Source organism: Ciconia boyciana, chromosome 2, assembly GCF_034638445.1.
Source record: "Ciconia boyciana chromosome 2, ASM3463844v1, whole genome shotgun sequence".
Classification (NCBI taxonomy): Eukaryota; Metazoa; Chordata; class Aves; order Ciconiiformes; family Ciconiidae; genus Ciconia; species Ciconia boyciana.
Window position 1 is genome coordinate 32354822 of NC_132935.1, and position 25787 is coordinate 32380608.

Here is a 25787-nt window from a genome sequence, read left to right on the forward strand (position 1 = left end):
ATTGGGAAGAGTGGCATGCCAATGTCTAACGCCTGAGGACCTCAGCACGAGAAGCATGGCTCAAGCCATGCCTCAGACTGCGAAAGCAGTTCTGTTACTCCCACCCACCATGTTGTAGAGTAACCTGTTAGTCTGAGCGTCTGCTTACCACCTAATGTCATGGGAGCTGCTGCAGTGAGGAGGGGGTTCCTCCAGCGAGTAGGTGTGGAGGTGATCCAGTGTCTGTGTGGCATTTCTGAAACCAGATGCCTAAAGATACACGCGTATGAAGAAAAAGGGATATCCTTCCAAGGATACGTACCACCTCAATTAGAGATTCAAATTAGGCAGAGGTGTGTACACTGGGAGATTATGAGAAGGCAGTTGAGTGTAATTATGGTTTTCTTTGGTGTTTTAGTACTGGATAACAATCATGTTTTTGCAGATCTAGTTAGTGTTCTGGGGCTCAGAGTGTATGTCCCCTTCCCAGGGGATTTCCTCGTGGCTGTGTGGTGGCTTGGAGCTTGCTCTGATGCCCCACCACAGTCGTGTGTTCCCGTTGAAGTTGAGGATGTATTTGAACATTTTCCCTTAATCATACGTGCCGTATCTGACTGCTTATTGCGGTTTATGCTCCAGAACAGGTTATTTTTCCAAACCCAGCATTTCTTTTTAGAAAAATACTCGGTTTTTAAAAAAAAATGAAAAATCAAGTGTGGAATATGTAATTTGTGTGCAGTAGGGTAGATGTGGTTGTCCTCTCTACATCCAACGCTTTCACTTTCCTTTATTGCACGTATAGTGAGTTACCAACATGGCATCTAAGCCTTAGATAAAAGAGCTGCTTAGCCCTAACACATGATACTGTTGTAATGATGGCTGTTGTTGTTCTTGACAGAATCCCTAAATGGATCTTGGAAAGAAGGAGGATTTGTGCCTTCTAGTACCAGCAGCAGTGGATACTGGAGCTGGAATGCTCCCAGTGACCAGTCCAACCCATCCACCCCATCTCCACCTCTGTCAGCTGACAGCTTCAAAGCTTTTCGGACACCTTCCCAGCCAGATGATGGTATTGATGAAGCTGAAACAAGCAACCTTCTTTTTGATGAACCCATTCCTAGGAAGAGAAAGGTTAGCCTCATGTTAAATTCCATACCCATGGGGAAATAGGATGTTGGTAGACTTACTTTGCTGTGAGAAAGGAACAGGCCACCCAAACAGCTCTGTATGTATATCCCTCCTTGGCATCCAGTTAACGTAGGTACTTAGCCTAGTCACTATGTCTCGCTCAACCTTGTCGCATGCTGCCACCAGCACCACATATTTGCTGGCAGATGGTGAGGTTCTACAGAGCCTCCTGCTCAGAAAACACTAGAGTGATTTCCGGAAGGTGTTGCCTCTGGCCATTCAAGGGATTTCTATCCTACTTTGGCACATTCTTTGTATGCAGGATGCAACAGGCAGCCTTTACGTGTCATCACAAAAACTGGATATGGCCTTAATACTTCTTGTTCCCTGAAAAAGTGCTGTTTGTCTGACAGCATGTCAGATACCTTAATACTGTGAAGCTTTCTCTGCACAAACATATGGAGTGAAAAGAAGAGAGAGAGATCAAACCTGATGGCTTTTGATACAGTATTAGCAGTCGCCAAATTTATCCTCGGTAGGAGTGCAAAAGCAGACTAAATAAAACACAGTGTAAAAAAAAAAAAAGTCCAAAACTAACCCCCAAAAAGCACCATTATGCTAGCAAGCAAGCTCCTCTCGAAGAAGAAGAAAACAAAGAGATGGCACTAGTCCAAGCTTCCTTCCCTCCCAACGCAACAGGACAGATTTTACATAGCAAGAGGAAAAAGGGCTTTTTGTAAGAAAGAGAAAAAACAGAATTTATTCTCCTTAGTGACTTTGTTTCTGGCTCAGTGTGAGACAGTTAATTGCTTCATCACCAGCAGGAAGAAGTTTTAATGATTGTTTAAATCTGTTCAGATTTATCCTTTTGCTCCAGAAGTTGCTTATTTGCTGACCCACACTGTTCTGCCCTTGTTTGTGGGAGACGGGTATAAAATGTTTGTGCTTCTTGCTAAAAAGGAAAAAAAAAATATTTTGGAGGACACCTTTGTTATAATAAATTAGAAGTTAGAGCTGACTGTTAAACTAAAGACAGAGATTATTTTGGAGGGTGTGGGACAGGAGGAGTAGGAATGCAGAAGTGTGCTGGTTTGCCTTTAACTTCTCAGTTAAAGTTCAGCTTATTAGCATCACTCTTATTGCTCAGCTGTGATGAGACAGATGGGTTTGCAGCTGCCATCTTTATTGTTATCTAAGTTGTCTCAAATATTTCTATTTATGTACCCACCACAGATCTATTACACTATCTGTTCTGGTTCGCAGGGATTTTGCTCTGTATGGCAAATGCTTAATGTAGATAAATAATACCATTACCTGCCAAACTTTGTTTTATAAATGAACTGCGTTTCCTGCAGTTTTTTTTCATTCTGGTCCCAGCATGGTACTTTATCTGAGTACAGCTTTGCACCTTTAGAAGCTGAAATAAAAATGTTCAGGTTAGATCTTCTTTGGGGCTGCAAAAATCAGAAGGAATAAACCTGGACATAGAGTGATCGGTAACCTTACTTTTACTCAGTGAAGTTTCTTCCATCTCATGTTTGGAAAATGTCATGTTAGCAACCACTTCCCATTAGGAAAGTTGCTTGCTTAAAAGTTTCCACTAATGTAGTTATTCTTCACCAAACCATTTATATTCCATTATTTTCTTAAATAAAACATGAAGCCTGATTAGGCAATTTTTTGACTAGTCAGAAATGGAAGCATGGTTTATGTTCTGTAGTTCTACTGAGTGAGATTTCATTTGGTTATGTTAAAATGCATGGGTTTTTGCAGAGTCCTAGCATTGACAATAAAGCTAAAAACACAGTGGAGCTAGGAGATTGGTTTTACCATGAAACTGGAGATTGATGTTAAACCATTCTGTGTTCATAAAGATGCATATGGTGTTCATGATGTCATATCAGAATTCCTAAGATGTAAATAGTAAGCGTGGTCTTCATCTTGTTGCCATGGTTGGTGGTTGGTTGTGGGTTTTTGAGCTGATGATAGTATTTAGTATTATATTATAAAAATAAGAAATGTATCTATCAGAATTTCTAGATAGATTACATTTAATTTTAATTCTGTATCTATTTGAATGGTAGTTGTATTATCAGATCAAAAACTTGTAGACGGAATTTATGTGCAATTTATTCCAAAGTAGAAGGTTTTCATACAAACAGTATGATCAGGTACCTCAAATCTGAAAGCCCTTAGCATCCATACTTTCAAACAGGGATGTTAGACTGCCAAGTAGCTATGAGAACATGCTACTACAATCAACTTGTATTTTAAAAAGCCCACCAGCTGACATTTTTAAAATTTATATTCTAATCATCGTCTTTCTAGCAAAGGCTGAAACTTACCATCTACTGGCATGCAGTCCCAAAGGGTCCAAACTGATAAAAGCACCAAGTCAGCTTTTGTTCAAGACACAGCGAAGCATGTGCTTAACTCTAAGGATGTGCTTGTTCCCTTTTTTTTAATCAAGCTTTATATGAATATATTCATTTAATCTTACATGTAACTAAAATTATAGGATAATAATACAGTATTTTGAAGTTCTTCCTCATGTTTTCTTTAATAATGTATTCTGTAATAATAGAGAAAATTATTTCTGAGAAGTACAAATTATTTAGAATTTTTTTTTATTTAAAATTTATAAAGTAGGTTTCATTTGGGGTATAATTAGCTTTTAAAAAAATCTATACAATTCTGCAACATCTGTGTCATTTGTTACCACATACTGTGCTTTAAATTAAGACTAGTTTTCTTCAGAGTCTTCAAAATACTGAAGATTGGGCTGGTTATAGCCTTGTTGGCTGTGCTCTAAATCAATGATAACTCATTTTAGGCCAATGAAGTTATATTAAAGAATATAACAAGAATAGTAAAATGAGATTATACACGTATTCTTTTAAAAATGCTGAACACAGCCAGTTGGCTTCTCATCCTCTTGTCCAAGTAAGGGTCACAGCAGCTTCTGAATGAAATAAAAGCAGGTTTTGCCAGCTCATGGGTGAGTATTGTCATTGCAGAAGCTACGGTTTTCTGGCACAGTATTTCTTCTGTGTGGCAAAATTCACGAGCAGAAATATTCATAAGAGCTTGCTTTAGGAAGATCTTAATTTAAGAAGATGCCTTGCATTGAGTGAGAAGTCCTCGTCAGTTGTTCTTTGAAAGGCTCCAGAGAAGTGTAGGAAGTTTTTATATCGTCTGCCTCCTTTAGTGAGGAGACAGAAACTGGAACTTGCAGATGGAAAAGCCATGTCAAAGAGCGGAGAGAGGTAAAGTTTTGGCACAAGCTGCTCCTGTGGCTTTTCACTGGGGTTCTGTGGAGTTCAGTAGGATGACACTGTTGACAGAAACTATTAACATCATTACAAATTTGGAGTTAGAGGCTCTGAACCTCCACAGTGTTTTGTAACTATATATCTGGTTTGGGTGGTTTGGTTTTCTTTCTCTCTTCTGTGCAACTAATGTTGCTTTACTCATGATTTCCAGAACTCCATGAAGGTGATGTTCAAATGCCTGTGGAAGAACTGTGGGAAGGTACTGAGCACAGCTGCAGGGATTCAGAAACACATACGGACCATTCACCTTGGGTAAGAGAGCAGTCTCTTCAGAAGTCTAAAGGATTTGGTATAGAAGGGGAGCAGTCACACTGGGCTGGGGAGGTGAACTGGCTTGTCCTGGGCTTTTCTGTCTCAGATCCCTAGGTTTCTGAGGAAATTGTGGAGTAGTGCATCAAGGTGAACGGGAACTTATCCCAAGAGCGAGGCACTTTCTTTCCTGAACTTTTGTAAACTTTACTAGAAGGTCAAATACAGCTCTAGGTCACACCACACTTCCCTAATGGCAGCGCAACTCAGTGGCATTTACTTCATACGTGCTATCCACATATCACATCCAGGCTGGCGCTGTGCGAAAGACAGCAGGTTTTAGGTTCTTGCATGAATACTTTCCAGCTTTGTTTCACATCAGATCAGGTGCTTGTGCTAGTTCTGAGTCAAATTAACTCAAAAAAAACGGCCAAACCTAAGAAACCTAAGAAAAAGAAACTGAGCTGCGGTTCCATTTGGATGTTACTTGGACTAGAAGCAAAAGTGAATGAATCTCATATGACACAAGCTTGTTTCAGAGCTTTGGTTTGCAGCTGAACTCTCCTGTGCAATTTGCTGGGTGACCTAGCTGTCTCATATATAGTTACAGTGAGGGCTCATGGTCTTTGCCTGTTAGGTATGTGGAAATACATCTCTGTTGTGTAAGTCTGTGTTACCCAGTGCTTAAAAATTAAAGTGATCATGAGGCAGTAGTCTGGTGTGGAGCTCAGGAGAGTCTTGCAAAGGTCATAGTAATTGCTGTTGGTCTTCGGCTCTACCAGAAACAGAGCAAATCTCTCTCAAAATGCAGTTACGAATGTTGCTTTGTTCTGTATATTACGGGGACATCCTTTTCATGGCATAGGCGAGGGAGAAGTAAACTGCAGAACTTCCCTGGAATTTGGAGTTTGTAACTTTGCCGGAGAGAGGAGTTTTGGTGAGTGACTGGCTGTGGTCTGCTGGATGGTACTTCTGGTAGAGCCTTTCAAACCTGCTGAACCCATGCTCTCTCAGTGAGCTCTATTGAGTAAGGTGGCGCGAGGACCACAGGTAGAGGTATATGAGCAAGGAGGCTGAGGAAGTGGCTAGGGGCTGGTTTTGGGGTGCATGCCTGGAAAAGGAGAGGCCCAGCGTTCAGCCCTGATATGGACATGCAGGCAGGAGGACTCTTAGGGATCTCAGATTTCCCATATGGAAGATTCAGGAGAAAATACACATGTATGAGCTGTGAGTTACATCTGGATAGCATGTGGTTTATTGAATGTGCTAAAATAGTGGTTTTGGGACTTCAAGATAACATGTAGCCTATGGGGAACTACTGCTTTGACTGGGCTGCTTCACTCCTAGCACTTGCGCTCAAACACGCAGCAGATAGTGCCAGGGGATGCAGGGGCACGTAAGCCTTTTACATCTCCTCCTTCAGTAAGTCTGCATCTAGACAGTAGGACCAGAAAGTCCAGCACTAGCAAGCCAGCCCTTACATGTCCTTTCTCTATCTGTGTCTGAGTGAGTTGCATGGTGAGACTGTTTTCTAGCAGCTTATTCTGTTAGGCCAAGGAAAGTTACGGTGAACCATGGCCATAACTATATTTGGTTTTAATTAAGTAACCTATGATAAGATTACGTATTGTTTGCTGTTACATTAGTGAAGTGTATCTTGCCCTTGTTTGTTATCTTTACCTGTCCTTCTGTGGCTGCTCTGTCATTTCTGAAGTCAAAGTGCATTGAGATTCTCATTAACTTCAGTAGTTAGGAATGAGAAGCTGATATTTAAGCTGAAGCATAGAAGTTAAACATCTACTCCAAGGTCAAAGAATTAGGCAAGAATAACACACAGAGAAAAAAAAATCTAACTCCTGCTCCTTTTCCCTTCAGACAAGATGATTTTCTTTTTCTCTCCCCTTCCCTCCAGCCAGAATGCTGATAAAGTAGGTAGGGTTGAAACTGGCAATATTAATTTATTGACAGTATGAATATATTTGCTCATGCATCTAGAACTTAAAATTTACCTTGGGGTTCTTGCTTTCATTAAATCAGTCCTTCGTTCTTTGTCTTGATACAGACGTGTAGGAGAGTCTGACTACAGTGATGGAGAGGAGGATTTTTACTATACAGAAATCAGGCTCAACACCGACTCAGTAGCTGATGGCTTAAGCAGTCTTTCCCCAGTCTCTCCATCTTTAGCATCTCCTCCTTCCTTTCCCACCCAAGACGCAATCCGTCCTGAAACTTCCTGTGCCAAAACCGAGACTAAATTGATGACACCTCTGAGCCGCTCAGCTCCTACCAACCTCTACCTCGTACACACGGACCATGCTTACCAGGTAACACTAGTGAGAGTGACCTCCATTGATTACACTAATGTCATTAATGTGTAAACAAATGTCAGATCACAATGTTTGGGTTTTAAAAAGCCAAGTCTAGTTTTAATGGGTTGGAAAGTTTTCAGGGCAGCCCAAGGGTTTCGTCTCATGTAAATTTAGATGTCTGCTTCTGAGCTAGTTGTTTTTTTGTGCTCACACTGTAGCCAGTGGGCTTGGGGATGCTATTTATCCAACCACACATAGGTGCATACTTCAGGTTGAGAAGAGCTGCTTTGTGTATCCCACTGCTTTGTGTATCCCACATACATCAGTTATTTCTCCACTGACCATAAGGAGTGCCCAAGGTGACGTGCTTAAATGCGGTCTACTGCATTGTAAAAATTCTCATGCAGTCAGCCAAATCCCTCCCAGAGTCTTCATTTCAGCTCTGCTTGTACTGGATGTGTCCGTAGGCAAGTACCCAAGAGATGCCAGGAACAATTAATTTCGTTTATTTGTACAGGGTGAGATGTCAGTTTGCATATGTGAAGTAGAGCAGGAAGAATGAAGTCATATATGGTATCCTCCTACTCTTAGAGGTAATGCTTTGCAAATGGCAAAAATCCAATCAGATCCAAAAACTGCTGTTCCAAAACCTTCCAACTAAGTTCAGACAGAAAGCATTAATTGTAAAAGCACACTAAAATTTGACATGTTTTGGTCTGGATACCATATGAGAAAAGAAGAATAGAGGCTTTGAAGTAGTGTGGTCCATGACCTGCATATGCACCGGAGAATTGAACTCTGTTAAATTTATCAGATGCAATAATTTTCGTATACGGCATTGTGCAGATGAAACCTTTTTGTTGTGTGTCTGGAGCAGACCCACTAAAAGGGCAGAGGGAACCACACAGAATTCACAGGCTTGTTCTAGACTCTCGTGCACAGTGGAAGTCATGGGCAGAAGCTCGGCATCTCAGGTGGGAGCTGCACTGAGTAGCATACCAGCCTGGGGGTTGATCAAGCCAGCTAGGAGAAAGACTTTCTTCTCAGTCTAGCTTAAGCCCTGTGAGTGAAGCACCAAGTCTAGGCTGCTGAGATGAGTCTCGCTTCATTTGGGATTTGCAGTCATGACACTCTTCCCTGCAACTTGGAGATTCACTTGATCCTTTTTCATAAGCAGCCTTTGAGTAAAGTACTTGCCTAAGGAAATCCTAGTTCAGATGTTTCAGCCGCTTGAATTGGATTTGAACTGATGTATTCCACAACATGAGACTACAAGTGTCTGAGCCCCATCTCCTTTCCAAGTTGCTCTGGTTTCAATACTTCACTTCATCAGCTAGGAGCGACACAGCCCACACTGTTCAAGTCGTTCCTGTTGGAAGCAGGAGACGGGGTCCCTGCTCCAGCTCACATGTAGGTTTTCCTTGCAAAGGAGGCAGCTTCTGCAGAGCAGGTCAGTGACATCCTGTGCTAGGGTCTCTCTAGCCGAGCAAGAAGAGCACTCTCCAGGAGGCAAGGTGGAGATTCAGCTCTCACCAGCAAGAGGAGGAATTGAGCCCAGCTCGCACTCGTAGCATTTAAGCGTTCTTGTGACTAATCTGTTGTGTAAAAGGCAATAGGAGAGAAGGTGATGACAGCATCTTTAATACCACCATATTTCCTGCAGTTTGCTTGCTGGAGTGAGCCATATACAGAATTTCAAAACTTTTTTTACTTCTGATAAAAATATTGTCTGTATCAAAACTGAAACATAGTATTGAACAGGAATGTAGTGATGAAGACAACCTCTCATATGAACGAGAGCATCAAAGTGGAAATTACTTCATTAGGAGTGAAGGGGCAAAATTCACAGCTCAAGGAACTCAGATGAGGGAGGCTGAATAATGTTAATTCCAGAATTCCTGTTAAAAAAGGGAGAAAAATAGGTAACCCAAAGCTGGGTCGCAGGAGTCCTAAACAGATCTGTTAATTGCCATTTTCCATATGACTGGAAAACGGCAAATGTAATACCTGTAGTAAGAAAGGTGTAAAGGGGAAGTGATCAGACAAGTCCTGACTCTCTTCTCTGACCCATTCCTATGGATGAGGAAAGATTTAGAAGAATAATTGAAGAACTTGTGGAAAATACAGCAAATGAGGTGAACTGCAATGGAGGAACCCCAAAGAAAGATTAAGCTAGATCAGTCTAACATTTTCCTTGGACAAGGTAGCTTTGTAAACAACAAAGAAGCAGTACAGAAGAACAAACCCCTCTGGATTCGAGGAGAGCATTTGATCTTAAAACATATAGGCAGTACATGTTAGGCTAGCGATTAAATTTAGTGTAGGAGAAAGAGCTGGGGAGTCAGGGAGAACAGCAGTGAGTTATTCTGAAAGGGCTATTGAATGCTATTAGTGGAGTTGAATGAAAAGCTGTATTTGAGCCTTATCTCATTTTCATTAAATCATTTTGGTACTAGACAAATACTATAATAAACATTGCTGATAACGAATTCAGGGGACGTCAGTACAGGAATTTGTATATTGCTTACATGACTGGGGGATCTTAAGAATAATAGGTTTTGGATGCAATTTAATGGCAGAACATGCAAAGTCCTGCACCATTACCTTAGGAGCTAATGAGACTTTTCTGCTATAAACTGGGGTAGTTAGCAAATTACATGACGAGGAAACCTATGTTCATTAATCAAGCGCAGAATGACTGTGAGCCAACAACAATAGAGCTGTGAAGGAAATAAAAAGTTGTCAGCTTTCTTGGGTAAGAAATATCTAGGAGATACAGGAACTTTAAATGCCGGTGTACAAGACCGGATAACTTCAGCGGAGATCCTGAGTAGAGTTCTGGTCAACCAAGTTCAAGGATGCTGGCCTGCAATTAGGAGAGGTAGAAAGAAGGTGATCAGAGTGAAGAGGGAGGACACGGAGGGCCTCTCCAGCCCAGGGACTGACAGCTCGGGCAAAGCAGGGGCGAGGAGAGGATGGGATTGCTGCCTGGGAAGAAAGTGAGAGGACAAACATGAGAGGAGAAGAGGATGAGCATGTGCTCAGATATAAGGGCAATGTTGGCACAAATAAATAATTATAAATTATCCATTAATATATTTTGATTGGAAATTAGATGGAGGTCTCTAAGCAAAGTGAGATCGGGGTATAGAAACTCTTAAGTTTGTGGTAATGTTATGGTTGCTTACCTTATGGAAGAGATTGTCTAAAATGGTAGCCTGAAAAAGGTGACTGTGCTTGATGAGCAAAGATGCACGTCTGGGAAACATGCACAAGGTGACTGACTGTCTAAATCTTATCACGTCTGAGGTAGATATTTAGGCACTGAGAAAAAGGAATTGAGCACAATAGTATTTTAGGCAACTGCAAATTACAGCAATTTTAAACTTCTCATACTTCATGTTTCATTATGAAACTAGTGCCTGTACCTGTTAAATTTAGCCACAGAGGAACTGCAGGTGGGCTCTTTCAGCATCTAGGATTTCCCTTGCAGGTCTTATTCGAATACTTGAGGAAGTCGCTGTGCTGACCCCAGCTTTGAGCTGATATCCCGGTGGGATGCTGAGTGGAGGCAGTGCCGCCTCGCTGCCCACCCAGCTGCCTCCAGTTCTTTCTGGCAGGAGTGCTGAGGTCATTCCCTCCTTCCCATTTGAACAGGGTTGTGATGAAGCACTACTGGTACCATCTGGAGTTGCCAAATTTTTCTTCATACATTTCAGCAAGGTTTTTATATTTTATGGAGCTCGGTGGACATTTGCTCCGCGTGTCTGTGTGGATTCTCTCGGAGCTGTCAGCAGGCTCGGCAGCGCGCGGAGCATCGCTGCCGTAGACGGAGGCATCCGGTGGTCTCGGTTTCTTTTCCTTGGAGAGACTCCAGGGGATTGCTTCAGCACTTGTTTACTCTGAAGATTATCTTTAATGGGGACTATCAGGTTGTAGTTTGTCATCACTCCTCTCTACCTGGCAGCTCAGGGAATCACTCTCTTTCTGGAAGTGGTGAGACAACTTCAGCAGCCTCAAACACAGACACTACTTAAATAAGTATATTGCATTATTGTCAGGTGCAGGCAACTGAAAGGCAGAAGTAAAACTCATTTTTAATAGGAAATTCTTTATAAGTTTAAACCAAGGAGCCTTTTTTTGTGGTGAAAGCTTGAAATTCAAGACCCAAAGGGAGCCTGTGTTCATGGTGGCTGCTCACACACCTGCTAGGCAGAGTAACTGCAAAGGTATGAATTTCCTGACTCTCTACATAAAGTGGGATTCAAAAAAGGTCAGGGAAGAATTCCTGAGAGCTCATAGCCCAGTGAGAAAACCAGGGGGAAGGCACAAGATGAAAGATGCTCAACAGTCTGAGCTCAGATTATCGAGTATTGCACCCCAGGGCAGCACTGGGTATTACAGCCCAGATGGGAAGAACATAAGAGTTCAAGGGGCCCAGAGGTCCCTCAAATATTTGCTTTAGTTTAGTCTTTTAAGAGCTGTTTTTTGAATCCCAAGGATAATTTTCAGCTCCTTGTTTTTCATAGAAAAGACTGTTTTAATTGGGATGATTCTTAACAACATTTATTTGATAAACGAGAAATGGCCAACCCTTACTGTTGATCGTTAACCCTATTGTCCAAGAAGCCTTGCCAGCTGGTCTTCAGTTGTTTAAACCAGCTGCCATCAGCTTAAATACTGCCTTGTTTATCACTGCACTTGTTTAAAAACATGTCATCGTTTGTAATATTTTTTGCTGCTAGCTGGCATTATTTTAAAAGTTATTTGTATATGATGTTTGATTTTCTGTGGTTTTTTATCAGATCTAGCTTTTAAGGGGTTTGCGTGGATTCTTGTGAGAGCTGTCATCTTTCTCTAAACAAGGTTTTAAGAACAGTGATGTATAAATACGTCCCTTCCTTACGGGCTTATCCACGATTATCCCTCTCATAAGAGTAAAATGCTTGTCACCATGCAGTTTTTTTCCACCTCAGAAAGTCTCTCGTAGATTTACAGTTTGAAGGAGTGAAAGATCCCTTGAAATGCTTTGGAAGAGGAATGGTTCTTCTTACTGGAATAATATTTTCCTTTCACACAGGCCACTCCTCCGGTGAACATTCCAGGGTCAGCAAAATTCACTCCCAATGGCAGTAGCTTTAGCATCTCTTGGCAGTCGCCTCCAGTTACCTTCACCGGCATTCCAGTAAGTGAACAACACCAAAAAAGAAAGAAAGAAAGAAAAAATAATAAGTTTTTAGAACTTTTTGTTTTGTTTCACAATGTCTCAGTGTCTCACGGTAGAAGTAAATTTGACATAACAGGTACTGAAAAGAAATAAAGTAAATATATGCCTCAGTTTGCCAGCATGGCTGATTTTAACACTTTTGCCAGTCTCTTTAATTCAGTACAGTTACTTTTTTTTGCATCAGTGTCTACAAGCAGAGAATTGGATCTATAGTATGTATTTTTTAAACTATATGCTTACAAAAGAATGTTCTGGTAGGTGCAGAGCCTGGCACTATATGCTCCTTTTTGTGCCACTAAGAGATTTCTTACAAAACTAGATGGAAAATCAGCAAGGTGATGGTTAATTGGATTCAAGTAGTAGGGCTACTAATTGGATTCAAGTAGTAGGGCTGTTACCTAAATGAACTCTGAAGATGAAGCATATTTGAAAGGCAACTGAAAGAAACAGTAAGATGAAATGCAAATTCTGATTCTAGTAGGCTAGTAGTCCCTATTGATATCAGAAAATTCTGTACTTTTATACAGAAAATATGTTCAATACATACTGCATTTTGATATTAATACATATTGCAGTTTGACACATTTTTAATGAAGATGTATTAGATGTATGTATTAGGTGTAAAGTCAACTCTGACCCTTTCTTTAAAAAAGCTAGTGTACAAGGCCTAACTTCATGAACAGGACTGCCAAAATGGGATGTTTGCTTAAACATAGACTTCCAGTATTCCTAAATGTAACGCATATAGGCGTGGATACTGTAGGGGGAGTTAAAAACCTTTATGAAGAGTTCAGAGGGATTAGGCTTCTAATGCCTAGCATGGTGAATACTGAAAGTAAATGTAAATCACTATTTATGAGTAGTGGAAAATCTTCTGTATAATAAATAGAAATGAATATTAATATAATGTATCCTGATTTTTATTGGAAAGCATTTTTCAGTATAAATTCATATTCTCTAATCATAAACCTTTTTGATATCATAACATTTCATTATATTACACTTTATGAATTTATGAATTTTTAAAGTGTGTTATGTAAGGCACATTGCTCATCCAAAGAACTATATGGATTTTTTTCTCCTGACAGTGAATATTAGACATGGCGATAAGAGACACTATTTCTCTCCCTTCTCTTCATCAAGTGAATCTCCAAAGCTTCTTACTGTCAACCTTTGGCAAATCTTGGAGATTTTCTGCAGAGGCTGTGGCATCCTGCAGGGCTGATAAAAAATGAAAGTGGCTGAATCAATTACACTGCACTCTGGCAATGAATATTTATTAAATTCCATCAAGGAACAACTAACAGTGAAAGACATCATGCTGGCAGCAATTTGAACAAGAGTGCCTTGACAGAGCGTGCTATCCATAAAGTTCCTTGAGAATTTGATTTCCCAACAATGGGGTTGATATGGAGTAATTATCAAACTGGCTCCTTTTGTGGAGTAGCAGAAATTGGTGCCAGGAGTGTTGGGAATCTGAAAATGCAATTAGCCACATTGTAAATCAGACGCTTAAGAGGACCGGATTAGACACATATGCGTTAAGTTTACTTGTTCGAGCAACAACGTTGATCTGTGGCTGTAGAGTTGAGAGTTCTCAAAAGAATTTAAGAAATGCCAAATCACTTTCTGAGAACTGTATGGAGATGCCAATGATTTAAGTACAATTTAAAAATAATCCCAATACAAAAACCTGGTGAAGCAGTGATGATGGCAGAATTATAAATGCGTCAGGGAACCATATGAACTGCCTTTATATCTCTGTCTAACAACATTTATAAGGCTGTTGAGAGGGGGAAAAAAAAAAAAGAAAAAAAACCTTCTAGGTTTGCACACATTTGACTGTTCTGTCATCAGTGAGATCATTTATGAATTACAAAGGCTTGCCTGCAGTGGAAAATTATTTGCAGTAAGTGAGGGTGCAAATGCAAAGTGATGTTAAATAACTGCGTATTCAATGAAAGTTTCATTTCTCCTGTTTCAAAGTAAATTAGATACTGCCTTATAAGAACAGGGCTCTGTCAATTCCCACCCTTACACTGAGTGTAACTACTTTAGGAAAGCTATAGTATAGGGGACTTTCTCCTTCTCTTATGAGGTTTATTTAAGCCCAGACTATGTGACAGGGCCAGCATACTGTGAACTCATGCAATTGTATACGTACATGGTCCCTGAGATTAGATGCATGTCTGTAGCACCCAAAGGGAACTTCAGGGAGTAGGTCCAACCCATTACTTTTTGCCTGACCTTTAGTATTTATTCAAGCATTTTTCTAAAATGGCTTTGGGATACTTTTTTGGCCTGGACAAACCACTGAGCAGTAAAGGCTTAAGTACAGATTTGCAAAAGTGCATAGGTCTACACATTTCTTCACGTTACTAGTGATGTTGGAATGGGGCCATTCTGTCCTTGACCCATTAGAGGGCTGTTGAATCCTGGTTTTGAACAGTCTCCTTTCTAGGCCTGTATGTCAGCGGTTAAGTCCACAAGAGAGACAAAATTTCAAAATAGTCTTCTTTTGTGGTTTTTTTTGACAGCTACCTTAGGTGTTACCCCATTCATTCCTGTGGACATTGAATTTTGATGACACTGAGTACTCCGTGCTTACTGTCCCAGGAACTTGCGTGTTCAGACAGACATCATGAATTGCATTTGGTCCTCACTTTTGGGCAGCCTTTATCAGAGCAGCACCAAAAGGCCTTTGCAAATGTGAGTGTGCTTATCAGCAAGTACCTAAGCGCCTCAAAACAAGCCATACGTACAGTTGGATCAGTTGGGGTTCAGTATGCAACTGCTTTAGGCTCAGGGGTATTCACAGCATCTAACCATAGACATTTATCTAGAAGTCTTGTAGCCATAAATGAGGAGAATTAGGGGAACCTCCAAAGTCCTTATACTTTGTGCTCTGAATTGTGTAAGTTAGATTCCCAAGGCAGATGGGAAATACACTTTTTCTTACCATTTTCCCAGGATAACTTTGCAGGTGCAAGAGAAGGTTGAGTGTTGGCACAGCTAAGAGTCACTGGTAGGTGTGATTCTCTGCATGGAGCAGAAAGGACAAGTTCATGTTTGCTCTGCCACTTGAGACTGAACAAGGAGGAAAAATAAGGCACAGCATGGGGATGTGTGAGGAGGATGAATGAAATCATGCAAGTGGTTCTAGTGGGATGAGCAATGGTGGAGTCTGTATCTCTTGGTACTGGAGGACTTAACATAATGACCATACAGTACCACTTTTAATAATGCAGGGTGAAAATCTTCTTGAACCCCAGTGTGATCTCTGCTGTGTAATATTGACTCTTACCTGCTTGCTCTTAAGACCCAAAAAGGTTGAACAGGAGAAGATCTTTAAGTTTGATAATCTCATGTTTACAGATCACAAATCTTCTCTGTAACCACAGTTTCCCCCAGGAGCTGTAACTGGAAACTCCAGGTCCTCCCTGCTAACAAACACTATAGTTTCACATTAATTCTCGGCGTAGACAACACTTCAAATGTGAAAAGCCTCCAAGGGCAAGGATTGCCTCCTCACAGCCTCCTCTTGATCTGCACTCAGTGTCACCTACAAAGGAGTACAGCTAACTGGTATTGTTTAGACCTGCTGTGAAGCATATCAAAACACACTAAAGCGCAACTTCAGTGCAGTTGAGCCTTCTTGGTATGCTAATTCATGGAAACCATCATGCAGAGACCCTCTGTGGAGAATGTGAGGGGAGACGCAGTCTGCACGCTGCAATTACTACTCAAACCTGTACTGTGTTTGGAAGCAAGCAGGATAATTGCTTATAACATAGCAGGCCATCAAAGTACTTTTCTGTTCAATGATAACCAAGGAATATGTTGAATATCAGTTAGTGGTAGATATCCAGATTTTCTGTTTTTTAAAATGTTTAAGAACCCTAGCAGAATTGACTGGAGATCTCTGGTTGCTGGCAATGACTGGAAAACCAGTAAATGCTAAAGACTAGAAAAGTGTTACTGCTTTGCATTTTATCTTCAGTGTTTCAATCATTCTTAGGTAAAACAAGAGAAGTGGTTGATAAAAGTTAGGAAAAAAGGTCAATTTGCCAAACAAACCTCATACCAGTCTTTAAGGATATGACACCAAACGGCAGATAAAGGCAACTGCACGTCTAACGTATATTTTGAAAAGCAGCAGGTTTCTTAACTAAAAATATGTAGTGCCAACGTAGCACATATTAAGCGAATTAAGCTCTGTTTGTCAGACCTCAAGTAGCAGTGGTTAACTGGGAATCTTCTTTACTGAGCCAGCTTACCTCCATACAAGGACTAGTGCTTTTCAGCATTTTCATAATTGATTTGGAAATAAAAATATGAAGTTACTGCTGATGATCCGTTTTCTGGGTGGCTGAGAGACCGACAAAAAGACAAGATAATCATGTATCATTGTATACTCCATTTGTGAAGTGGGGCCCTTTTCAGACCCAGTGTCCTTTAATTGTGCAAAATGCAAGGTTGTATTTATGAAAAAAGGGAATTTGGATAATCCTTGGCATCTCAGGAGAGCACTGACTTGAAAGTCAAGACTGCAAAAGATCTAGGACATGTAGACTGCAAGCTGCCCTCAGTATTGAGGAGTGATAGGACAGAAGGAGCTAGTGTGGTCTCTGGATGTATAAAACATGAGTTCTGGTAAACAGGCACAGAGAGAGGAAATTTCTTTCATGTTTTGGATATATAAAATATTTTACCACTAATGGCCTAAACCCATTCAGAGTGTGAGCTGCACATGCAGTTAAATCAGAAATTACTGTCGTTACCAGCCAAGAGTAAAAGTTGAAAGAGTGTTTGCACTCCATTATAAGTATTAGGTAGTTTTTTGCTACTGTGGAGTAGCTATAAAATAGACTTTATATAAAAAAATCAAAGCACATTCATCTCTTCAAGTCAGGTCAGTTCCCATTCTTCCAGATATTGTGAGACTTCAGAAGGGCAGGAGTGAAAAGCCATAGCAAACGCAGGGAACTGTGACAATATCTGCAGTTCCTGGCTGCAGGAGGTAGTGACTCCGTGCACCAGATGCCCAAATGAAGCTTGCTATGTTCTGAGTCTTTGTAAATTTTTTCTGGTGTTTTAGATGTAAAGTATCTGTGGCCTCCACCCAGGAGCAAAATAAGACCCTAGCAGTAAATAATTTAGGAATTATTTAAGGCCAAGCTTTATGCCATGATATTACTCAAATAATGTTGCCAACCCCCAGGCTCATGTAGGAGGCTTATTTGGAAAGCCTCAGAAGACCAAACTACACCCTTCACTCGAGAACATTCACAAAGGAGGACACCTGCTGAGAAGGTTTACAGTGCAGAATAAAGGAAATAATCCAGTACATCTTGTTAGCAGCCTTAATCAGAAGAGCTGCCTTGCACTCCCGTTAAAACCTTGAGGGCCGCATCGCAACTGCCCGGCAGCAAACCCCCTTCTCCAAGGCTGTCTCTCCACAGAGAGTGTCAAGTCACAGACGAGAGCAACACATGAAATCCCTTTATGTCATAGGGGGTTATTGGTATTGATCTCAGCACGGGCCGGAGTTTATTTTTCCAGTTATTTTCTCTGCTTAAATTGGAGAAAGTTTTCATAAGAGCTATTCAGAGTTCTTAAATAAGAATGAATGCATTTTCTGTATTTCCCAAAACCTGAAATCTACCTGTATTCTGGTTTGCTCTGTTTGGATGACTGGAAATACAGGGAAACAAAATGGAGCTAATACAGTGTACCTAATGCTCAGTGGACATCTTTCTAAGTAGACCTACAACTTATGTTTGTATGTTCTATAATAACCTTTCCCGGGTATGCTTGCCACCCTGCATCATGAATTGTATTTTCTGGGAGAAGTGTTTATACTGCATTCATATGTGTATGTTCTTCATAAGCAGTTTTTTTGTCTGTATTGACAGGTCTCACCAACTCATAATCGTCCTGCAGGGAGTGGAGAGCAGAAACAGTCCCACACAGTTCTTTCATCACCGCCTAGAGTAGCATTTGGCTTGAGGTATGGGACCATTAGCTCCTGCTGACAGACCAGCAGCCTCAGAACCTGGAGGGCATTTAGTAAATAAGATGTCAGTGGCCAAAGAAACAGAAAAACCACACCACCAACTGTGATTGCAGTTGTCAGGCAGTTTCTTACTAGAACGCTTCAGAGTAAGCGTTCTGGACCTGTTTTGCTTTTCATTACCATCAAAGGTAAAGTTTGGGGGGAAAGTGAGTTGTTGCAAAATGAAAAAGGCAGACTGTGAAGCAAAACTGCAGGCCTTACGGCAGGCATGTCTGGAGTTCAGATACAGTTCTAAATTGCCCTGTAAAGCAACGCTGCCCAGATCCACTGCTCCAGTTGAAGCATCCTAAACTTCGTTATGTCGCTTTGCTTTTTTTCCCTGAAAGGCTGGGCGTCTTGTGTGTTCATCACCATTCAGTCAGTATGGTATTTGGCTTTAATTGAATTATAAGAAACCGTATCTTACAATAAATTAGATCAAAGCAAAGCTTTTTATGCCTTGTCTTCCTAGATGTAAGCTACATTCACTTCCATTAAAGCTAACTGATGTTTGGCCAGAGTCTGCTTTAAGAGTGTTCAAAAAGTTATGTTAAAAAATCAAACTGTGACACTGAATTTCTTACAGTAAAGAAACTTAATTTCTTACAATCCGAAAGGTGACTGTACCCTAAAATGAGACAAAAGGAAGATTTCATGTTTTTAATTTTCTTTATGACTCTCAGATCATTTCATATGCTACAAACCAAACTTAGGATCTTCCCAGTTCATGGATTGTGCCCATCAATGAATGTTCAGTAATCCAAAACCGCATAGGTATGCAAGAGAGGAATCGCCAGGCAATTCCCACGTGGGCCATGCAGCATGTAATGCGGGTATTAAACAATTCTGTCTGTACAGTTACTTGATTTAAAGGCGCCAGGACACCTATAGCGGATGGCACTGCTATAGCGAGCGTCGGGTTACTTCTTGTAGCATTGCTCCTCAGGTTTGCTGGCTTTCTATGTGTGGAATAAAGAAAAGTTCCATTTTAACAGTTACTTTGATCATTTTCTAAACTTGTGGACTTTTGAGTGAGGTTATAAGATGGAAAACATGACAATCGTTATAGCTTTAAAAGCAGATACTGCCTGCCTTGCTGACTTTGGGGACGACAGAGAAGGAGCACGTGAACGTGCTGCAGCTGAGGGCGAGGGTTAAAACTTGTTTTCAATCACTTTGTTTTTCAGTCAATGAGCTCAGAGCAAACCATGCAGCAAGGACTGGCAAGCTTAGGAGCTTGTAGCTTTTCCCTTCTTTTGCATAGCTGCTACCTGCTGGTAGTCAAGGTCTGCTGCTCAGAGCTATGCAAAATATTTGTACTGCAGCAAAGAGGACTTCTGCCTGACGTGACCTGGACTGTACTGTAGAATAGCTATGACTATCCATTACATGGCTGAAGTACCATTTATCTGGACCGGGTTTAGTTGCTGGCTAAAGTCAGGGCCGTGTGTTCCTGGGGTCAGCCCTGGAGCAGAGGAGCAGGCTCAGCAGCTGCTGCAGAGGCTGTAGAAGCCGGGCGAGGAGAAGGACTGGTCCCTTGGAGCTGCGGAGTCCCGGCCCTATGTCTGTCTGCTTCGTCAGCTCCCGGTTGACTCAAAAACAACCCAAATCCCTTTGAAAAGCTGGGGGTTCTCTGCCTGCTGCACTCCATTGAGATTGTTGTCCTGATCTTAGGGTGATAGAGCAAAGCTACGAAAGCATCTCGTTAACAAGCTTCCCTTTCTCTCTGACAGGAAGCCTAGAGGGGAGGGGAAAAAGTGTCGGAAGGTCTATGGGATGGAGAACAGAGATATGTGGTGTACTGCCTGCCGATGGAAGAAGGCCTGCCAAAGGTTCATCGACTAAAGATTGAAATTATGCAGAGGATTTGGGGATGGGGGAGGACAACAGCAGAACCAGATTGCTGCAGCTGCACTGTATCACTTCCCATTTTCCCTCCAGTGATGTGGTGTTGAGGGGTTTTTTGTTGGTTTTGGGTGGTTTTTTTTTTAAAGAGCTTTGTATTTCAAAGTGAAGCACTTGTAGCCAAGGAGAAGCACTAATCAAAACCTGTGTGGAGCAATAGAGAAAAAAAAAAAAAGCAAAACCAAGAACATACAACAAAATTCTGTCTTACTAAGTATGGAAACCAGAGCAGCTATTAGTGTTTTTCTGTAAAAGAAAGGAAAAAGTTAATTTTTTTGCTAACTCTGTGAGCTACTTGCTCCTTAGGATGATTTTTAACCATTTCAGTCTCTGTGCTGTGAACGTCTGTATTTGCTAAACTGAACAATTTTTCTTTTCCTGCAACGAAGATCTCTTTTTGAAAGCTTTCTAATAAACACTTCAGAGTCGTATAAGCTACAGTTTACTCAACAAAAGCTGTACTAAGACTGGAGACGGCTAAATAATTCTCCTGACACGAATGATCATGATTATATTTTTGGAAAGGGGATGTGGGGAGGAGTTGGGCTTTTTCGTTTGTTTGTTTATAGGAGAAAAGCAAAGTCTGAATTTGCAAGAAGGACAAGAAGTGCTCCTGAAAGATTTTTAAACCAGGCACAGTCCAGTGGAGTGAAACAAAGTAATTTAAGTACCAAATTGGATTTTGGTCCTCTAGAGGAAGTAAAGCAGCAATGGAAAGTCACCAGCAGATACTGTCACAAGAAGTTGAGGGAAGAAATCCAGTGATGCTTGCTTGAAACCCATAAGAATATAATGGAGGTCCAGTAGCTTTTTCTTACCGCTCTCCCATTTCTGAGGGAGGATGAACAGTTGGACCAGCATGTCTGTTGCTGCAGGAGCCCTATAAAGAACTGGTAAATGCAGCCACTAGGATTGTGTGTAATACCTATTCAGGGACACGATCCAGCCCAGCAGTTCTGCTGTTGCTTTCTTTTCTCTTATTTGAGAGATGGTTGTTAAGATAATGGTTTGCTCAGCCCCCCCCCCCCCCCAAGTTGCTAAGATTTATTTGACACAAAAAATTGATAGAGAAAAGAAAATACCCCCTTTCCACAACATCATCTCAGAAAAAGAAGTACAACAGCAAAGCAGCAATGTATTTATCGTAAAAGTCCATTTCGTAACTAATTTTGATGTACAAATTAACAAGTTTCTCTACTTGCAGTATTTGGATAAATTTGGGTACTTTAGTTTCTCTGTCCATTAGAAAATACACCGGAATGAAGAAAGCTGGTGTTCTGTTTCAACTTGTATTGAATTACCATTAATAATGATTATTTCAATGCAAAAATAAAATAAGGATTTACTAGGATATGAATGGATACAGTTAAACAATACTTGCCTGTTAAACAAAACAAGACACCTTAAAATCAAAAACACAGAAGCAAAACTTTGCCTATTAATAGAGACATAGAGGCCCACAAATTCCTGGATTTTTTTTTTCCATACCATTTGAAATTAGACCAGATCTTTTTCTTTTTTTTTTTTTTTTTTTTTAATTGTCTAAGCTGGCTCATCCTTACTGAAAGAAGGAGACTCCTAAGTATGTAAACAGCTTTCTAAAATCTGGTCCGAAGTTCACTTGATAGCTTTATTAAGTGTGCTTACGCCTGTGTAAAAGCACAAAATAACAATGCAGTTGTTAAGAATATACACTATGAATTCAGTAACATAGTACTGAGAAGTAAAATTTATAATAGGAGCTACCGAAGGTTATCATCTGATTTTCTTTGAACAAGTTAATTGGGCAATCAGATGCCTAATTTGAGCATGCTATTTCTGCAGTTGTTTACAAATTGTGTAATTTGCATGCACAAGTGGCAAGATATGCTTGCATGCAGGCAATTACTTGATTTTTTGCCCAGTTGTGTTCTCTAAGTCATTTAAAAAAAAAAAAAAAGGAAAATAGACTCTGGAATCTAGTAAGACCCTGAAATACATACACTTATGTATGAGCATTTATATATATATAAAAAATGTATAACTATGTATTATATAGTTTTTATATATATATAAAAAATCTGGGATTAACAGGGAGGAGAAAGATTGTTTTCTTTATAAAACAAGACACTAAAGGTCAGTGGATACACATAGCCACTGTTTTATTGTCTTTCCTCTTAGCAAAATGTGGGTCATAGGTTTTCTTTGGATGTTGTATTTTTGTCAATTTCCTTAGTAAAATACCTCATAGTAATTCGTAGTCATTTCATCTTAAAACACTGAGCTTGCTGTTGGTGCATTTACTTTGGTAGAACTTAGAAAATTTGGGTCTTTTCCAAGATACTCCTGCCAGTTTGCCCCCCCATTTTTACAAGCACTCCGAGACTAATTATAAAGCGTTCCATAATTAATTTGAGTATTGCTAGTCCGACAGTATTTGCCTATATATTTGTTGTTCCCCTCCTTCTATATTTTCCCTTTTTGCTTTGGAGGATTTTTTTGAAAATGATGTATCAGACTGTATATTGTTTCTATAATGCCATGGCATTGTGAGCACCTTTCCTGAGGGCACTTTACGAATTATTGTAATAAGATTATTCTTTATAAATTTCTGCACGGAAGAATGGTTTTGTTGCCAGATCAGATTGCCCTCTGGTACAAATTTGGTATGGATTACATATAGGAACAAAAACCACAAATCTTCAAAACGGGATAGAAAGTTGGTGTTAACAAAATGGAGGACAGAAGATACCCGATAAATCCTGCCAGGACAAAGCTAAATTACCAGTATTTTTACACAACCTTTAATCAGCAGTTTATATTAAATCAGTTTTGCATCTTATGGCTGTGGCATTTTGATTCCAAAGTAGGCACTCCTGGAGTTACCGTGTCTCAACCATGGCCTGCGATAGCGAGACGGCACGGCCGTCTGGACCTGCATGAAGCGGTCATCAGTTGCTTTGTGCTTTGAACTCAGATTACTTCATGTCACACGAGCACTTCCGTGTCCGCCAAGATCCCCTTCGCCCTCCTGACACACCCAGCAAGAACAGAAATGTCAGCAAAGCCTTTCCTGTGCTGGCAGTACCGAGCGTAATCTGGAATAACCTCTTCTATTTTTCAGTCTCTCGCTTCGGTGTTGCTTAAAGCTGTATTGCTGTCTTCCTAACGTCCGATTCATCTCAAACTTCTGCACCAGCCTCCCCAAAAGAGTGAATTTGTTTCCCAAGGAAGAGCTAGCCTGAATACTTTGGTCATTTATCGTCATCGGTACACACCATTTCCCCTATTTTCCATGTCTTTGTGGGAGATAGGTCATTGTCTCTGACCTCCTGGAGAAGTCAGAAAGAACGGCCTGAACACATCACTCTGTCTCTGTCTGCTGCAGGGATTTGGACGTGGATTCATTTATGTCAAGAGCCAGAACTTCCCCCTGAGATATAAAAATGGAAGGATCTATTTTATTGGGTTTAACCACTTATTGGTATTGATGTTGGTAAAAGAAATTGCCAACATTAGTATTGGAGTGGAGATCAAATGTATAGATCCCAAATATTTTTCTTCAGGAGTTTTCTTGCTATAACAAAGCTTTTTCCCACTTCCGCATTTACCCCACCCCAAAAAAAAATCTGGAAAAGGAGATAATTTTAGAAGTGGGAAATTTTAATGGCAGTTTCTAAAATGTGACTCCTCCAACTGCTCCTATATAAATAGCAGCTATTGGACGTTACAAATTCAGATCATCTTAGTCATAAAATGGTTTCCACCCAAAACAATGTGCCTGATTCTCTAGTGCCTTGCACAAATGTAACAGGATACACAAGATGCAAAGTGAGCAAAAACTCTTCCATTCCAGTTTGCAGGTTTACACTTACTTTTAACCAATACCAGCCGTCACCTAGCAGGTATCCGTTGTCATGTAAGCCAGACCTGTAAGCCCTGCTTGTGTGAATAAGCTGAGTAGAATGCATAGCCATTGAATTACTTTATCCAAGTCATTAGCCTGGTATGAACGTTAGCTATCTAATGATCTACAGATTCCTTCCACCCGTTCACCATCACCGATATCGCTTTCTTCATTCCTTCACCCCTTCATTTTTTACGATAACGAATAGGTAGGGAACACAACAGGAGGCAAAGCTTTAGCCAAAAGTTCTTGTAGAACCTGCCTGTAAGAACGGATTCCAGCTCCACGTCATATCCCAGATGTCCTTGTCGCTGACTTTTTGTTTTCTCATTCATCCTGATCCAGTGAGTCGGGATGGTTTTCTATTTCTTGCTACAGTCTGGGGCAAGCTAGAGTGGCCCTGCTGAGAACTGAGGACAGTCGCTGTAAGTGTGACAATATAAAGTGATTTCTTTCTTCCCCTGCCTGTAAACATGTTGAAAAACCATCTCAGAAACAGGGCATGAAATTAGAAGCTTGCTGGCCATGTGTAGAGGCGTAACAGGTTACCAGTGAGGCTTGTTTCTGTTGGTTCAAACTTCAGTCATCTGTTGGAGAAAGTTGTGCTGCACCCTTTCTTAGAAATATTTTGATAAGGAAACGTTTGTAAAGTCTCATCTTGGTCTTACATTTACACTTGATTCAGTCTTCCTGTAAGGCGGTAGCACTGGAACTGAGACCTGTACGGAGTATGAGATTTAATCTGCATTTGTCAGGATTTTTCTGGTAGTTAACTGTGGGCTGTTGCAAAGCATCATAGCGGACATTTTGTTCTAGTATAAGTTCAGGAGAGCTTCATGGCACCTTTAGCAAAACAGCTACAAAGTAAGTCGTGAGCAAAAATTAATGAAGCTGAGGGTTTAAATACATTCTGTATCTGCTAGACGTAAGCAGCCCTTGTCTGCATCTATGTGGAGCTTGAAAAGCTTCAAGGTTGCAAAAGAGCCAGTGTATGCCTATAGTTGATAGTGCCCACCTGAACTGTTTTTTCCATCTTAGGCTACAGTGCTTTCGCATTGGCCATGCTCTCGCTTCTATCCAAATGCGAGATTAAAGAAGATGTGTATCTTCCACTTGCAACATGTTGAGTTTATTCCTCAATACGAAAAACGCTAATCATGTTCCTTGCTTCACACAGACCATTTTTAATAGCAATCCAGAAAGACCCTGAAAACAGCAGTCAGTCTGTTTCTGATGGCACCAAGCAAAATAAAATATGGTTTGCTCCCATGCTTGCTCATACAGCAAGAATTCATTTGGCCAGTCAGCTGATGAAATGTAAGGGAATGGATAAATTTAGTAACAAGCCAGTGTTCTGCTTTTTCTTAACACATCTTAACACCATGACTTTTTTTCCTTCCGTGTTTGAATCTGAATGTGAGATCTCTAATATACCCTTGAGGGAAATTAATTTAGCTATAGAAATGCTGTTTCAGCTTTCCTATTACTTGGGCATATACACAATATTATACTAACGACATAGGATTTCAAGATTAAATCTGAATTCTTGATGTAATTCAATGCTAAAGATTGACTCAAACATTTTAAAATGTTTGAATGTTAGTGTTTACCATTTGCCAATCCTCTGCAAAAATTCAGGCTTGACTTTGGAGTCCTTATCTTAGTATGTTATACCCTGCAGCAAGTAGTGTATGATGTGTAATGGTCAGATAAACAA

At 40.5% G+C, this 25787-nt stretch overlaps 1 protein-coding gene across 2 annotated transcripts in view; it reads left to right on the forward strand.

The window, feature by feature from the left end:
• Nucleotides 1-20618, forward strand: part of ZNF704 (zinc finger protein 704) — a 94597-nt gene extending 73979 nt beyond the window's left edge. Inside the window, exons 4-9 of one of the 2 annotated variants that reach the window (XM_072852295.1) lie at nucleotides 878-1110; nucleotides 4591-4691; nucleotides 6751-7012; nucleotides 12078-12182; nucleotides 18140-18234; nucleotides 20013-20618. In XM_072852295.1, the coding sequence (XP_072708396.1) occupies nucleotides 878-1110; nucleotides 4591-4691; nucleotides 6751-7012; nucleotides 12078-12182; nucleotides 18140-18234; nucleotides 20013-20124 (908 nt within the window). In that variant the 3' untranslated portion in view covers nucleotides 20125-20618. The remainder of the gene's footprint in view (nucleotides 1-877; nucleotides 1111-4590; nucleotides 4692-6750; nucleotides 7013-12077; nucleotides 12183-18139; nucleotides 18235-20012) is intronic. The other variant, XM_072852296.1, reaches the window with a different exon arrangement.
• Nucleotides 20619-25787: the final 5169 nt, after the last annotated feature.